The sequence below is a fragment of the Macaca mulatta genome, chromosome 1, assembly GCF_049350105.2.
Source record: "Macaca mulatta isolate MMU2019108-1 chromosome 1, T2T-MMU8v2.0, whole genome shotgun sequence".
In the NCBI taxonomy this organism is placed as follows: Eukaryota; Metazoa; Chordata; class Mammalia; order Primates; family Cercopithecidae; genus Macaca; species Macaca mulatta.
In genome coordinates, this window is record NC_133406.1 from 230889657 (window position 1) to 230906642 (window position 16986).

The window sequence follows — 16986 nt, forward strand, 5'->3', positions numbered from 1 at the left end:
TGATGCTTTATGCTGTGGATGTTATCCTGTGGCTAGTTAGATTGCGGATAGATTCATCACGTTTTGCAGATGAGTAAACTAAGGCTAGATGTGCAGGGACTTCCCCCTGGGATACACAGTTAGTCAGAGTCAGACCCAGGCTGGGTATCAGCTCCAGGGTCTTGGTACTGGGGTGCCACAAGGGATCCAAGCCTGGGAGGGCCTTTAGCTGCCTCCTGAGCTCTTGTTGGCTGTTCCACGAGGCCTGGCGTCTCTGCTGGGAGCTGGCTCAGCAGCTCAGCGACTCGGTGCACATCCACACAGCACTGGCTGCTGCAGTGCCACCGCCCAGCAGCCTCCTGTGCCCGTGATGGTTGTCAGCCTGGAGCCCAGGAGGCCCCCCTGAGCCTGGTGCTGCTTTGGCTGCTAAGGCCCTGGTGGATCAGTGACCGCCGTCCCCATAGCAACCCGAGTGTCAAGCTGTCTCTGGGTAAAAGTCATCCCCTGGGGACTTGGGGGCATCAGAGCTGAGATGTATAGAGCACCCAGCTCACAGCCCCAAGCTGCTGAAAACGGCACATGCCACCAGCAGGTCTTGCTTTGTCTGGGAGGAGGCCCAGTCCAGGTTGGTACCTAAGTTGTGTCCCCTTCAGAAATGCTTCCCTTTGGAGGAGCGTCTGGGTCCTGTTTTTCCAGGTAGCTTTTCCCTAGAGCTGGTGGTTTAGCCACTGCTGTTTTGGATAGCCAGGTAGCAGATGCTAGTTGGTATTAATAGCAAGATTAACGAGCTCATGGGAGGAGGAAAAGGTACCACAACCAAAAACCATATGGTCAGAGAAGGGGATGAGACACAGAGTGGGCGTTGTCCTGGACACTTGGGAGCATGTGGTCGCATTCCCTCTCAGCCTGGTCTGCCATGTGTGTCAAGGATGGGCCCTGGGCTTGCCAGGTGGCATTCCCTGGACAGCTGTGAAGCACTTAGCCAAAGTTAGCTCCCTCTGCTGATGGTGACTCACAAAGGGAGCTCCCCTCATCAGCCCTGAGAATTTGCAGACCCTGAAGATTTCAGGTTACATTTCTGAGTTTTCACACCCCACATTTTTACCCTCTTTAGGAAGGAGTAAGGCTCCTGAGGAGTTCAGGAGGCCTCCAGATACCTGACCCCAGAATGTCTGACACTGTCCGGGGAAGTTCTGGCCAGCAAGGAAGGGGGGTGGTGAGGATTTCAGTAGTGGTCTTGCAGGATGGTGTGGCAGAAGCTCCCTGTCCCCAAGGCACATGGTTGTGGGGAGCTGGGCCTGGGAGAATCCTGATTCTTTTTTTTTTTTTTTTTTTTTTTTGAGAGATGAAGTCTTGCTCTGTTGCTCATGCCAGAATGCAGAATGCAGTGGCACGATCTCGGCTCACTGCAACCTCCGCCTCCCAGGTTCAAGTGACTCTCCTGCCTCAGCTTCCCAAGTAGCTGGTACTACAGGCTTATACCACCATGCCCAGCTAACTTTTTTTTTTTTTTTTTTTTTTTTTTGAGACGGAGTCTCGCTCTGTGCCCAGGCTGGAGTGCAGTGGCCGGATCTCAGCTCACTGCAAGCTCCGCCTCCCGGGTTCCCGCCATTCTCCTGCCTCAGCTTCCCGAGTAGCTGGGACTGCAGGCGCCCGCCACCTCGCCCGGCTAGTTTTTTGTATTTTTAGTAGAGACGGGGTTTCACCGTGTTAGCCAGGATGGTCTCGATCTCCTGACCTCGTGATCCGCCCGTCTCGGCCTCCCAAAGTGCTGGGATTACAGGCTTGAGCCACCGTGCCCGGCCTAACTTTTGTATATTTTTAGTGGAGACGGGGTTTCATCATGTTGGCCAGGCTGGTCTTGAACTCCTGACCTCAGGTGATCCGCCTGCCTCGGCCTCTTAAAGTGCTGGGATTACAGGCGTGAGCCACCGCACCCGGCCTAGAATCCTAGTTCTCAGTTGGGTGATGCAGGAATGTCCATCTGTGACTGAAGTCCCCCTTTTTCTCCAGGGACATTGTACAGGGCTGTGCCTTGCCTGATCTACGGAGCCTGCAAGGCCTGCGGCCTTTGGGAATTTAGCCAGGCTTTTTTGTGCCCTCAATTTTGGAGGAAGGACTTGTGCTCGGGTCTGTTTTCTTTCTCCTTGGCCACCTCTGAGCACCTGTGCTGAGTTGGACTTTGCAGGATCCTGGATCTGGAGAAGTTCTGCAGGGTAGGAGGTCAGCTTGTCCCTCCCACACCTGGATGCTTTGGTGAAATGAAGGCAGGACCGAGCCCTCCTCTTGGCTGTGAAAGCAGACCCCACCATGTTGGATAGTCCAGGGAGGCACAGTGAAGGTGGAAACAGGGTCCACAGATCAGGGTCACAGGCCTTTGTCTACTGCATTTCACCCACGTGGCCTGGGAATGGCTTGTTTCCAAGTTTGCAAATTAGGAGCTAGTGCAGCACTAGGCTCTGCCAAGATTTCCCCAACCAGGTCTGTGAAATGCCCTTGCTCCGTGGATTGGCCTTGGGGCTTTAGCATCTCCATGTTCCTCTTTTTCATCCACTATTGCTGACCCAGCTATAATCCTGCAGGGCCAATAGGAGCCTGCCCTGGCAGTTCAGGAAATGCATCGAGCTGCCCAGTATATTCAGGAAAGGACCTTTGAAGGACTTCAGCTTAAGAGTCTCAAATAGCAAGAGTGATTCTCAGCAGACTTTGGGAGTTGTCAGAGGCCCCCAGGAGGCTTTCTCCAAAAGCCTGAGTGAGCCAGGCCAGGCCTAGGGTGAGTGTTGGCGGGAGCAGAGCTGGTTCCAGCATGCTGGTGGGAGTTCGTCCTGAGCTCCCATTGTCTCTCTCCCACCCCCGGTTAGGGGCCAGCTTCCCTTTTCTAAGCTCCTGCATATTTGTCATTTTTTCTCCCCAGTCAATTGACTGGGCTCTACTAAAGGGGCAAAGCTGGCATTGAGCATGGGATGGGAGGGCCTGCTGGATGCCCTGCCCTGGTTTGGAAAGCTACGCCCTTCCCAGTGTCCTGGCCCTGGTTTCCAGGGCAGGTGAGCCAGGGGACTAGTGAAGTGTCTGGCAGGGCAGTAGGCAGAGATAGGGAGCAGGGCTCCGGGGAGATAGGAAGTGGGGACCAGGTAGGGGCAGGGGGCCAGGGCCAGGGCTCTTAGGTTGACACTCTGGGTTCCATGTTGAATTATCTCCAAGGTGTCCCTGGGCTGCTTTGGTGGTGGTTTTAAGCCCTGGTTCGTAGTTCCATTCTGATGGAACTAAGACGCTAGGAGGCCAGATGAGCCTTAGTGCTCTGGGTAACTGGAGAGGTCCGTGGTTTCCTTTCTCCTTCTAGGGTGAAGTCATGGGCTTTGGAGTCTGGATCTGGGTCTTCTCTCTGCCTCTGATTCACTGAGTTGCTTTGTCTCTCTGAGTTTCAGGTTCCTCATCTATAAAGATTTATCCTGTGTCCCAGGTACTTGCCCAGATACTGTAACTATGTCAGTGAACAAAACCAAGTCCCTGATCACATGAGGTGTACGTGCCAGTGGAGAAAGGAAGGTCAGCTCAATATAGAGCTCTGTGAATAGCACTGAGGGTGCCAAAGACCTCATTCACCTGAGGGATTGAGACACAAGGGTCATTTTAGAAGTTGTGTTCAGGGAGGGCCTCTATGAAGTGCAAGAACCATGAGATAAACTTGGAGAAGAGCATCAAGGCAACGAAGCGGCAGGTGCAAAGGCCCTGGGGTGCAAGGACTTGTGGTTGAAGTACAGCCAGGGGCCCATGTAGCTGGCGCAGCGAGTGGTGAGAGGTGTGTTGTAAAGGGAGGTGAAGTGGCCATCAGAGACCAGTGTGTGTGGGTCCTGCAGGCCACAGTGAGGAGATGGGCATTGGCCTTGAGTATGATGAGCAGTCTTGCAGTAGAAGCTTCTGGAGGGTTTTGAGCAAAGGCATGGTAGGAGCTGACTTAGGTTTCTAACAACTTCTCCCTGGCTGTTATGTGGAGACTGGACCATCAGGGACTAGCGAGAGGAGGTCAAGGCAAGCGGGGATTCAGGAGTCCACCCACCCCGGACCAGGGGGTGGTGGCAGAAGTGATGATGTACTCAGCATCTACCTTGTAAGTAGAGAAGTGGAGTCAATGGGATTTGCTGATGCATTGTGTGTGGAGTGTATGTGACAGAGGAATTGGGAAGACCCCAGGACTTCTGACCTGAGCAACAGGAAGGTGGAGGTGCCGTCAGCTGAGATGGGAGAGACTGTGGAGCAGGCTTGGCAGCTGCACCACCTGACACTCCCACCAGCAATGGATGAGGGTTCCAGTTGCTCCACAACCTGGCCAACACTTGTTCTCAGCTGTCTTTTTGATTCTAGTAGATGTGAAATGGTTTATCATTATGGTTTTGGGTTTTTGTTGTTGTTTTTGAGACGGAATCTTGGTCTGTTGCCCAGACTAGAGTGCAGTGGCGTGCTCTCAGCTCACTGTGACCTCCACCTCCCGGGTTCAAGAGATTCTCCTGCCTCATCTCCTGAGTAGCAGGGACTACAGGAGCGCACCACCATATCTGGCTAATTTTTGTATTTTTAGTAGAGACGGGGTTTCACCATGTTGGATAGGCTGGTCTCAAACTCCTGACCTCAGGTGATCTACCTGCCCTGGCCTCCCAAAGTGCAGAGATTACAGGTGTGAGCCACTGTGCCTGGCTTTTTTTTTTTTTTTTTTTTTTTTTTTTTTTTTTTTGAGACAGAGTCTCACTCTGTCACCCAGGCTGGAGTGCAGTGGCGTAATCTTGGCTCACTGCAACCTCCACCTCTTGGGTTCAAGCAATTCTTCTGTCTCTGCCTCTTAAGTAGCTGGAATTACAGCCACATGCCACTATGCCTGGCCAATTTTTGTATTTTCAGTAGAGACGAGGTTTCATGATGTTGGCCAGGCTGCTCTCAAACTCCTGACCTCAGGTGATCCAACCACCTTGGCCTCCCAAAGTGCTGGGACTACAGGCGTGAGCCACTGTGCCCGGCCTTGTTTTTTTTTTTTTTTGTTTTGTTTTTTTTTGTTTTTTTTTTTTTGAGACGGAGTCTCGCTCTGCCACCCAGGCTGGAGTGCAGTGGCCGGATCTCAGCTCACTGCAAGCTCCGCCTCCCGGGTTCACGCCATTCTCCTGCCTCAGCCTCCTGAGTAGTTGGGACTACAGGCGCCTGCCACCGCGCCCGGCTAGTTTTTTGTATTTTTTAGTAGAGACGGGGTTTCACCGTGTTAGCCAGGATGGTCTCGATCTCCTGACCTCGTGATCCACCCGTCTCGGCCTCCCAAAGTGCTGGGATTACAGGCTTGAGCCACCATGCCCGGCCTTGTTTTTTGTTTTGAGATGGAGACTCACTCTGTTGCCCAGGTTGGAGTGCAGTGATATAATCTTGGCTCACTGCAACCTTAACCTTCTGGGTTCAAGCAATTCTCCTGCCTCAGCCTCCCGAGTAGCTGGGATTACAGGAGCACTCCACCATGCCTAGCTAATTTTTGTATTTTTGGTAGAGATGGGGTTTCGCCATGTTGGTCAAGCTGGCCTCAAACTCCTGTCCTCAAGTGATCTGCCCATCTCAGCCTCCCAAAGTGCTGGGATTACAGGTGTGGACCATCATGCCTGGCCTTGTTGTGGTTTTGCTTTGCATTTCCGTAATGACAGATGATGTTGAGTATCTTTTCATGTATTTATTGGCCATTTATATACCTTCTTTGGAGCAATGTCTGTTGAAGTCTTTGCGGTTTTTTTTTTTTTTTTTTAGACGGAGTCTCACTCCGTCGCCCAGGCTGGAGTGCAATGGTGCAATCTCGGCTCACTACAAGCTGTACCTCCCAGGTTCACGCCATTCTCCTGCCTCAGCCTCGCGAGTAGCTGGGACTATAGGCACCCGCCACCATGCCTGGCTAATTTTTTGTATTTTTAGTAGAGATGGGGTTTCACCGTGTTAGCCAGGATGGTCTCGATATCCTGACCTCATGATCTGCCCATCTTGGGCTGGGATTACGGGCGTGAGCCACCATGCCCGGCCACCCATTTTTTAATATTGAGGTTTTTGAGAGTTTTGTTTGTTTGTTTGTTTTTTGAGATAGCGTCTCACTCTGTCGCCCAGGCTGGAGTGCAGCGGCGTGATCTTGGCTCACCGCAACCTCTGCCTCCCAGGTTCAAGTGATTCTCCTGCCTCAGCCTCCTGAGTAGCTGGCACTACAGGTTTGTGCCACCACACCCTGCTAATTTTTTATTTTTAGTAGAGACAGAGTTTCACTATGTTGGCCAGGCTGGTCTCAAACTCCTGACCTCAGGTGATCCACCCACCTCGGCCTCCCAAGTGCTGGAATTACAGTCGTGAGCCACCGAACCCGGACTGTTATTGAGTTTTTAAGAGTTCTTTATGGACTGGGCATGGTGGCTCACGCCTATAATCCCAACACATTGGGAGGCCAAGGTGGGTGGATCGCCTGAGGTCAGGAGTTCGAGACCAGCCTGGCCAACATGGTGAAACCGCATCTCTATTAAAAATAAAAAAATTATCCAGGCATGGTGGTGGGCGCCTGTAATCCCAGGTACTCTGGAGGCTGAGGCAGGAGAATTGCTTAAACACAGGAGGCAGAGGTTGCGGTGAGCTGAGATCGCGCCACTGCCCTCCAGCCTGGGCAACAGAACAAGACTCCCTCTAAAAAAAAAAAAAAAAAGAGTTTTTTTTTTATGTATTTTGGGTAACAGTCCCTTACCAGATATGTGATTTGTCAATATTTTCTTTCATTCTGTGTGTTGTCTTTTCACTTTCTCGATGATGTCTTTTGAAACAGAAAAGTTTTTAATCTTGATAAAGTTTGATTTATTTTTTTCTTCTGTTGCTTGTGCTTTAGCTATCATATCTAAGAAACCATCTCCTGCCAGGTGTGGAGGCTCATGCTTGTAATCCCAGTACTTTACATGGCAGAGGCAAGAGGATGGCTTGAGCCCAGGAGTTCAAGACCAGCCTGGGCAACACAGGAAGACACCTCATCTGTCAAAACAATTTTTTCTTTTTTCTTTTTTTTTTTTTTTGAGACAGAGTCTCACTCTGTCACCCAGACTAGAATGCAGTGGTACGATCTCAGCTCACTGCAACCTCCAGCTCCTGGGTTCAAACAATTCTCATGCCTCAGCTTCCCAAGTAGCTGGGACTACAGGCATGCACCACCACGCCCAGCTAATTTTTTTTGTATTTTTAGTAGAGATGGCGTTTCACCATGTTGACCAGGCTGGTCTCAAACTCCTGACCTCAAGTGATCTGCCCACCTCGGCCAAAAAAAATTAATTAGCTGGGTGTAGCAGTGTGCGCTTGTGGTCCCAGCTACTCAGGAGGCTGAGGTGAGAGAATCGATTGGGTCCAGAAGGTCAAGGCTGCACAGTGAGTGCTGATTGTACCACTGCACTCTAGCCTGGGTGACAGACCAAGACCCTGTCCAAAAAAAAAAAAAGCATTTCCTAACCCAAGGTCGTGAAAATTTGTTTCTATATTTTCTTCCAAGATTTTTCTAACTTTATCTCTTATATATAGGTCATTTATCCATTTCAGGTTAATTTTTGTAGATGCTGCAAGGTAAGGGTCGAGTTTCATCCTGTGCATGTGAATATCCAGTTGTCCCAGCACCCATTAGTTCAGTTCTTCCCCACTGAATTGTCTTGGCACCCTTGTCAAAAATCAACTGGCCATAGTCGGAAGGTTTATTTCTGAACGCTCATTTTTGTTCCACTGATCTATGTCTGTCCTTATGCCAGTACCACCCAGTCTCATTGACGTTGCCTTTGTAGTAAGTTTTGAAATCGGGAAGTGTGAGTCAACTTGTTCTTCTTTTTCAAGGTGGTGTTGGATATTCTGGGTCCCTTGCCTTTCCATATGAATGTTAGGATCAACTTGTCAATTTCTACAAAAAAGGCAGTTTTTAAAAACTCCCCAAGAAAGGGATTTTGATAGGGATCATGTATTGAATTTTATTCAGTAATGTTGTGTACTGTTCAAAGCACAAAAATTTGCACTTTGTTAAATTTGTTCCTGTTTTATTATTATTAATGCAATTATAAGTGGAATCATTTTCTTAATTTTACTTTCAGATTGTTCATTGCTAGTGTATAAAAATACAATTGATTTTTGTAGATTGACCTTGTATCCTATACCTTTAACTTGTTTATTAGTTCTAATAGTTTTTTAGTGGGCCAGGTGCAGTGGCTCAAGCCTGTAATCCCAGCACTTTGGGAGGCCAAGGTGGGTGGATCACTTGAGCTCAGGAGCTCGAGACCAACCTGGACAACATGGCAAAACCTCATCTCTACAAAAAATATAAAAATTAGCCAGATGTGGTGGCATGCGCTTATAGTCCCAGCTACTCGGGAGATTGAAGTGGGAGGATTGCTTGAGCCTGGGAGGCGGAGATTGCAGTGAGCCAAGATTATGCCACTGTACTCTGGCCTGGGTGACAGAGTGAGACCCTGTCTCAAAAAAAAAAAAAAAATTTTTTTTAGTGGATTCCTTATGATTTTCTATATATAAGATCATGTCATCTACAAATAGAGATAGTTTTACTTCTTCCTTTCCAATCTGGATGGCTTTTATCTTTTTTTCTTAGCTTTCCTAACCTGGAATGAACCTTCAAGACAATATTGAATAAGAACGGTGAGGCCGGGCGTGGTGGCTCACGCCTGTAATCCCAGCACTTTGGGAGGCCGAGGCGGGCAGATCACAAGGTCAGGAGATCGAGACCACGGTGAAACCCCGTCTCTACTAAAAATACAAAAAATTAGCCGGGCACGGTTGTGGGTGCCTGTAGTCCCAGTTACTCGGGAGGCTGAGGCAGGAGAATGGCGTGAACCTGGGAGGCGGAGCTTGCAGTGAGCCGAGATCGCGCCACTGCACTCCAGCCTGGGCTGGGCGACAGAGCGAGACTCTGTCTCAAAAAAAAAAAAAAAAAAAAAAAAGAACGGTGAAAGCGGACATCCTTTTCTTGTTCATAATCTTGGTAGGGGAGAGCTTTCACCACAAATATGATAAGAGCTGTGGGATTTTCATAGATGACCTTTATCAGATTGAAGATATTCTCTTCTATTCTAGTTTGTTGAGTGGTTTTTTGTTTTGTTTTGTTTTGTTTTTTCAGACAGAGTTTCGCTCTTGTTGCCCAGACTGGAGTACAATGGCACGATCTCCTCTCACTGCAACCTCCGCCTCCCAGATTCAAGCAATTCTCCTGCCTCAGCCTTCCTGAGTAGCTGGGATTATAGGCATGCGCCACCATGCCTGGCTAATTTTGTATTTTTAGTAGAGATGGGGTTTCACCATGTTGGTCAGGCTGGTCTCAAACTCTCGACCTCAGGTGATCCGCCCACCTCTGCCTCCCAAAGTGCTGGGATTACAGGCATGAGCCACCACACCCAGCCTTGAGTGGTTTTATTATGTTGGATTTCATCAGCTGCTTTTCCTGTATGGTTTTTGTCCTTTATTCTATTGATACAGTGTTTTACAGTCATTGATTTTCAGATGTTAAACCAACCTTGCATTCCTGGGATAAATCTCACCTGGTCAGGGTATAGAATCCTTTTTATATGTTGTTGTATTCAGTTTGCTAGCATTTTGTTGGGCATGTTTGCATCTATATTCATGTGAGATACTCATCTGTAGTTCTCTTTTCTTCTGACACTGTCATCGGGTTTTGGCTATCCTTATCTTTTAATGTGTTAGAGTGTGGAACAGGAGAGACAGATCAACCTCTCCCCTCCTACGCTCACCTGCATCTAGTGGGAAGGGACAAATAGAAGTTCTGAGCTCAAGTTCAGACAGTGTCAGCAGAGGTACCAAGAGGGAAGACAGAGCTTCATCTGTAAAACAGGATAGGAAACCCAGCTGGCAGCCTGGAGGCAGTGGGCTGGCCTGCTGCCTTCTTTGCAGTACATCTAGACAGTGAGAATACCTGAGGGAGCTGCCATATGCTGGCCTTCACAGGAAAGACTGTAGGACTCGACCTCTGAGGTCCCTCCTGGCTCTAAAACTCCAGCTCTGAGGGATGGAGTCATGATCATAATGTAACAGCTCACCCTCCCTATTCACTTACTGGCCCAAATTTCATAGAGAAGAGGAAAGGGGGACCAGTGTCCTCAGCTAGAAGCCTGTCAGGTTCATGGCCAGACCTTATTGAATGACAAATACCTGGCCGACCAGTGACAAGGATAGGTCAGAGAATGCTCTGGAAGAACTGAGAGCCTGCCTTCTTTTTGGTCCCAAAGGAAAGCAGATCCTTGTGGTAGAGCCTGGAAAACATCCTTAAGGAACAGAAGAGAGCACAGACAGGCCGCAGCTCTGCAGGCCTTTTCCTCTCTGCAGGGCTCGAGCAGCACAGTGGGAGGCTCTATAAATGCCGCCAGGGAAGAGGGTGGCAGCTGGCAGTGTGGGAAGGGTAGGACTCTTGCAAATCCTTTACTTCAATTGTCTTGTTAAATAGCCATCGGAGTCCCTGTGTGACCTGGAGAAGATTACTTCCTTCCCACCCTCAGAGCACAGGACAGGCACACACACTGGGAAGGCTGTGGAGTCAGGAGTCCTGGTCCCTAGGTCTGGGCTCCTCCGAGGAGCTAATGGCCCATTCCCTCTATAGACGCACCATTCCCTCCTGGGGCATCCCGTGCTACTTTTGCACCTGCAGCTCACTAAGAGGCCCAAGGTCCCTGAGCGAAAGCCCACGAGGCAGGCAGGGAGAGGAGCGAGCGGGCTGCCACCATCACTGCCACTAAGGCATCTTCTGCTGACAACTCCCCTTTCACAGACTTCTGCCAGCCCCCTTCTGATTAGCAAGCTGGGCAAGCAGCACTCAGGAAAAGTCGGCATCTGTTAGGTAACCAACTCAGCTGCCATGCAGGGGATGAGGTAATCTTGGATTCTGTGGTTGCTAGGAAAATTCTGCCTGCAGTGATATTGCGTGGTCCTAGGGCTCAGGCGAAAACAGAATGTTCCCGAGAAGACAGGGGAAGGATTCACAGGGCTTCCCAAATGAGGGAGCCCCATCCCAGGAAGCCAGACGACTCGTGCCCTCTTCTAGATGCTGATTTCCCTTCTGAGCAATGAAGGTTGTGCTGGTAAAGCCAGAACCCCATGAAGGCAGGCTGGCGGTGGGAGGTGACAAGGCTCATTCCCTTAGCAGCACCTTGGTGCTCTAGTGCCAGGTAGAAGGTGTGTCTTGTCATTGCATCTTTGTATTTGGGCCCTCCGTCTCTGGCCTCCCGACGACTGGGTGCGTCCTCCCTCTCTTGGTAGAGCAGTTGGAAGGAGGTCATCACATGCCGGCTGTGGGGGAGACCTGGCTCACTGAGTGGTGGCCAGCTCACTCTGCCACTCCATTTCACACGCCAGGAGCCTCACTTCACACCCCCCACACTGGCCCACCCTCGGTGGCCTTTCCTGTCTCCCCTGTTCCCATCCGCCCCTCCCAGCGAGCATGCCTGCAGTAGTACAGACAAGATGTCAGAAAGACCACGGGCAGCCAGACTGGTACTTTTTGGGGCAAAGTGAAGATCTGCCCTTTTACAAAGGGGGCGAGAGTAGCAGGACCAGATCAGGGAGTCAGGGTGGGACCCTGCAGGTCACCTTCTGGCCCACAGCCCCTCCCCAGCCATATCAGCCCCTTCCTCCCCAGGCAGTTGTGAGTGTCGGCAGCGGGTCAGCATTTCGAGCTTTGCCTCCTGCCACTGCCTATCCTGGCTGCTCATCAGAACCTGTCCTCTGGAAAACAAAACAAAAGAAGTGATTTCACAAGTGCCTGGGCCAGAATCTCAAATTCAGGATTAAGAAAAAGAAAGATGGCCGGGTGTGGTGGCTCACGCCTGTAATCCCTGCACTTTGGGAAGCCGAGGTGGGTGGATCATGAGGTCATGAGATCGAGACCATCCTGGCTAACACGGTGAAACCCCGTCTCTACTAAAACTACAAAAAAAATGTAGTCCCAGCTACTCGGGAGGCTGAGGCAGGAGAATGGCGTGAACCTGGGAGGCAGAGCTTGCAGTGAGCCGAGATTGCGCCACTGCACTCCAGCCTGGGCGACAGAGCAAGACTCCGTCTCAAAAAAAAAAAAAAAAAGAAAAGGAGGAAGAAGAAAGATTGGGAGGGCACAGTGACTCATGCCTATAATCCCAGCACTTTGGGAGGCCAAGGTGGGTGGATCATAGGTCAGGAGTTTTGAGAACAGCCTGACCAACATGGTGAAACCCTGTCTCTACTAAAAATACAAAAAAATTAGCCAGGTGTGATGGCCCGTGCCTGTAATCCCAGCTGCTCAGGAGGCTGAGGCAGGAGAATCGCTTGAACCCGGGAGGCAGAGGTTGCAGTGAGCCGAGATTACGCCACTGCACTCCAGCCTGGGCGACAGAGCGAGACTCCATTTCAAAAAAAAAAAAAAAAAAGAAAAAGAAAAAGAAGGATTGTGGGCATATCTGTCTCAGTCAGAGCCAGGTGGACAGGAGGCTGGACATGGGCCCGACCATGCTCCCTGGAAGAAGTGCTGGGTTTGGGTGAAGGCGAAGCTGCTGCAAAGACGAATGGCTATTTAAAACTACAGTGAGCCAGACCCTCTGAAGGCATCAAGACGTGAGTCTTGAGAAGAAAGAGGGAGGTTCCCAGGGGCCACCCCGCCTCCAGCTTTGGTAACTCAGGAGCAAGGGCTGTGAGCAGAGCTGAGCCCTGCTCCAGGTCACCTGGGGCCTCATCATGGCTCACCTGTCAGCTGTGTAGCCTTGAGCAAGCCTCTGAGTCTCACCCTGGCAGCCCTGCCTTGTAGCCCTACAGCAGGGTTGCAGGCCTTGTCCCCAGCCAGCCTTCAGGGAAGCCCAGAGGGGAGGAAGACTTCCTCGGACGCACTTTGTCCTCGGAAAGTGCCGCAATCCTGGTGGACGGGAGCTCCAGCTTGGCCACAGCCTCCTTGCTTGTCCTGCTCATAAGCCAATGCTGGAAGCCCCATCAGCGATCCTTGTCCCCTTATCTGCAGGTGCAGAGGACGTGGTGATGGCATTTTCCAGGTCGGAGACAGAAGACCGAAGGCAGTAGCTGCAAAGCCCTTGGAACACCCTGGATGCTGTTGAGGGCCAAGAGATCTGTGTGGCTCCTGGGCCGGCTGAGTGGCAGCAGACCCCCTTGCCCCACCTCCCACTTCCCCTACCCAACCCTGCCCTGCCCCATCCCACCTCACAGCTACTCAGTGGGGCTGGCATCAAGGGAGACACCAGTGGTGCGTTTATGATTGGCTTAAAGGGATGGACTTGTGATTGGCTGCAGGAAGAAACTTTTTTATTTTTTAAATCTTGACCAACAGAAACCTTTTATTTTTATTTCTGACTCTTATTTTTTAAAAAATTTGCGCCTCGGTATCTGGCTTCCCTGGAAGCTCTCCGAGCTCTGGTGCTTTAGTTAGGTTATTTTTTAGAAATGTGAAGAGGTCTGATTGGCTGCTTAAACTGGAAAGGGACTGTGATTGGCTGGTTAATGGGAAACGGTTTTTTCTTTGATTGGCTGCAGGTGTTCTGCTGATATCAACGGCTTCCCTATTTTGAATGCAGAAAACAGGGTCTGGGACATTAGTCGTTATATTTGACTTGAAAAGAAACCAAGTGCGCTTTGCAATATTTATTACACAAAGAACTTGCTGCTGCCTTCACATTTGGGGTTTGTGTTTGATTGGCTTTCGGTGCGTGTGTTTGGTTTCCCATTGGTTCACCCGTGACTCCTGTTGCCATGGATTCACCCCCTCTGCTGCCGGCTCTGGGCCTGAGGGTCCACCTGGAGAGTACATTTGCTTTAATGAGTGCACCTGCCTCCACCAGCAAGGTGATCCCAAGGACCCTGAGCAGCTGGAAAGTTGGGCCCCCGAGGAGCTTGGTGTCGTCTTGAACCCAACAGCCCAGAGCCTAGAGGTAACCGTTAGTCGGGGTTTACGTGCATTGCCTGCATGAGCTGGCAACCAGCCAGCGTCCCTTGGTGAGAAAGGGATTGCCAAGACACCGTCCAGGCCCCGCCAGCCGGGCCGGGCCCAGCAGAGGCGCACTACCCAGCTCTGCCCTCTTGGCCATCCCTCTGTTTACCACTTCCTGAGGCCTCATTCTGGGGGTTCTCTTGGAAAGGGGAGGAGCTTCTCCCAGTGTGAGACCCCAAAAGGCTCTGGAGGTCATCTAGCAGAGGTCTCTGCTTGGGAGCCCAGAACTCATGTAAAAGCCCCAGCTTGGCTCACAAGGCCCAGGAGACCTCCAGCTCTAAACACCAACCCCTGACCTACCCCAGCCAGGCTCCCACCTGTCTGCTGCCAGCGCAATACGTCCTGGCCAGCACTGGAGTTCTCTCATTGGAGGCCCGTGCCCTCCACTCCACTGCCTTTGGAAGGGTCTCTCTCCACGTCAGCCTGGAAGGGACAGTGTCATTTGTTTATGAAGTGCCACTGGGACATCTGGCTGGGCCTTCACCAAGCAAGTCCCTTCGACCGACCCTTAAGCCAAACTCAGGCCCAGAATTGGCAAACTCAGTTCAGAATGGCAGTCCTGGAGGTGGGGGGTGAGGGGCAGGTCTAGTGTTCCTGCAGGAACCCTAAGTCCTCCCACCTGCCACTGCCTTCCCTGGGAGGAGGGTGGTCCTCCTAGCTCCCTGGATCACTGGCAGGTGTGGGATCTGGGGAGAGGGGTTGGAGAAAGATGCAGTCCTCAGGAAGGGGGCCGCCACCCTCCCCTACGCTGGTAGATGCTGAGGCCCCTAGGTGCCCAGAGCCAGGGGCACCGTCTCAGAACCAAATCTTTCCCCTTTCTTGGGGCTTGGGGCTCGGGCCATAGGGGCTCCTGAGTGTCATGAAGTGCACAGGAACCAAATGACTGAGCCCTGGAGAGCCCCATGGTCAGTGGGTGGTTCACGCTGTGCTCTGGCACCATCAGCCTGTCCCAGATCGAGCTTCAGGCTAAGACCCTGTGTCCTCCACCATGCACTCACCCCTAGCCCTGGTTAGCTGACAGTCAGCTGTGGGGAACACAGCTACAACCCTACCCTGGCAGGGACCTGAGAGCATCTTCTCAGGAGGGGCAGCGCATGTGTGCATGTGCTGTGCGAGTGAGCACACCCGTGTTCTCACTCAGATATACACGTGCACACACACGCACTCTCCCAGCTCAGTGGCCTGGAGGTCTGACTGAGGCCCTGGGGAAAGGTGAGTTCTTTCATCTCCCTCCTCCAGGTCGTCGTGCCTGGAGTCAGGTGTCAAGGCCACACTGCTGGCTGCCCCCTTTTTGTACCTGTAGCTCCTATAAAGGGCCCACACCTGGTGGATACCTGGTTGAGTGTGTGGTCTCTGCCCCAGCCTGTCCTTGTCACGATCACAGGCCTTGATTTTGTAACGACGACGACCCCGGCCTGTCTCATCTTCTGAAGAGGAAAAGTCAAAAGTGTTGCTGTGGCTTCATATTTCAACTAAAAATATATCTGTTGGAGAAAGAAATTAACAATAAAGAATTTTCATAGGTTGGTGTGTGAGCTGAGCTGGTTTCTCCCTCGGAATCAGGCACTCTGACTGATTTCCCTACATCACGTGGGCTCTGCTGCTGCGGGGCCCCTCCTTCCCAGGGAGGCACAGCCAGGAAGGACAACACCAAGTTTGAGAAGTGTCTGTGACCTGAGTTGAGCTCAGGGTTTGGAAGAATTTCTAGATGTACCCAGCCCAGCTCGAGGGTCCTTAGGAAGGTTGAACCTCCTTTTTGACCTGGAGATTTTAAACATCATTCCAGATTCAACTGAGATCAGTAAACTTCAGAGGCAACCTCATCCTTCCACACCTATGAAAAGACACTAAGCACTCCATAAGGGTGTGGGGATCCCACCATCCTAGGCACCACAACATCCTGATGTGATGGCACCGGTCTTAGAATGCTTGTTACAGACACCCAAACAGAGTATCTGTCCCTTCCACCATCCGGGAAGTGGAAGATGTATTGGTTTTCAGCTGTATGTACAAGTTTGGAAGCTGAAATCATTTCTGCTTCAAGAATTTTTGCTTCGGAAGCATTTTCTAGAAATTTTCATTTCCACCCTTCATAAACTCATTTTTGGGTCTTTTTTTTTTTTTTTTTTTTTTTCCCCTATTTACATGGTCTCATGGCTTCTGTTTCCTTTTCAAAGAATTTCACTGGGTCCTAGAGGCTATGAAGCTTACAGAATATGAGTACAATGGCACAACCAACATCATTAAATCTTTGTGTTGGGGGAGATATTGGGTCTTTTAGCCGCCCATGCAGTAGCCAGATGCGCAAGCCCCTCTGAAACGTTTCCAAAAATACCTTGTCCAGGCTTTGCTTGAATACTGTCTAGAGTTGGGGAGCTCACTACCTCACAAGTTAGTCCAGAGCATATTCATGTAACCTATGCTTATCCTTATGTTGAGTTGATCTTTTTCTGTAACTTCTTGTCCAGAAAGGAGTTTGTAGTCATTGAGAGAAAGACAAATAAAGATCGCTGTGTTAACCGGAAGTTACGTAGAGACACACATCCAAGGGCTCATGCAGAATCCACCCCCTGCCCAGCACTCTGAGTGGCACCGTCAGCCTTGTAGTTAATCAGCTCTTCTAAGCTGAGCCACTGAGTAGATCAAGGGACTGACCGGCTGGCCGTGGTCCCACCTGCCCAGCCCCCAGCAGAGAGCTTAGAAACCGGAGCCAAGCGGGATCGTCCTCCCGGTGCTGTGTAACCTGTCTAAGCTGCCTAAACTGTCATGGGAAGTAGGCCACATAAATGAGTCAGGGACACTTCAACAGGCAAAGGAAAAACACTGGGGACAGCCTTGGGTCTTTCAGGCTCCCTCAGCCCACAAAACAGGCAACCTCCTGGGTCACCTTCCCAGGTACAGGATGGGGTAACGACCCCAACAGGCAGTGTTGGGACTGCTGTGGCAAGAGACAGCAGGGGGCCAGGCTGAGCCTGGGGGGAAGGAGGCAGAGCTGCCAGAGACAGCAGGGG

At 51.0% G+C, this 16986-nt stretch overlaps 2 protein-coding genes and 1 long non-coding RNA gene across 21 annotated transcripts in view; 2 read left to right on the top strand and 1 right to left on the bottom strand.

Moving 5' to 3' along the window:
- CTNNBIP1 (catenin beta interacting protein 1) overlaps positions 1–15499 on the top strand; it is a 65207-nt gene extending 49708 nt beyond the window's left edge. For 8 of the 19 annotated variants that reach the window (XM_077992538.1, XM_015148591.3, XM_028844611.2 and 5 more), the window contains one exon: positions 12995–15499. In XM_077992538.1, coding sequence (XP_077848664.1) covers positions 12995–13053 — 59 coding nt within the window. In that variant the 3' untranslated portion in view covers positions 13054–15499. 19 annotated transcript variants of the gene reach the window in all.
- LZIC (leucine zipper and CTNNBIP1 domain containing) overlaps positions 1–16986 on the top strand; it is a 119238-nt gene that overhangs the window by 88114 nt on the left and 14138 nt on the right. The gene's annotated exons all lie outside the window — the stretch shown is intronic.
- Positions 1730–6679, bottom strand: LOC144336538 (uncharacterized). Its single transcript, XR_013408411.1, has 3 exons — positions 6626–6679; positions 5265–6088; positions 1730–1867 (listed from the first exon to the last, which is right to left on the bottom strand). It is a non-coding gene; the product is annotated as an uncharacterized LOC144336538 (long non-coding RNA).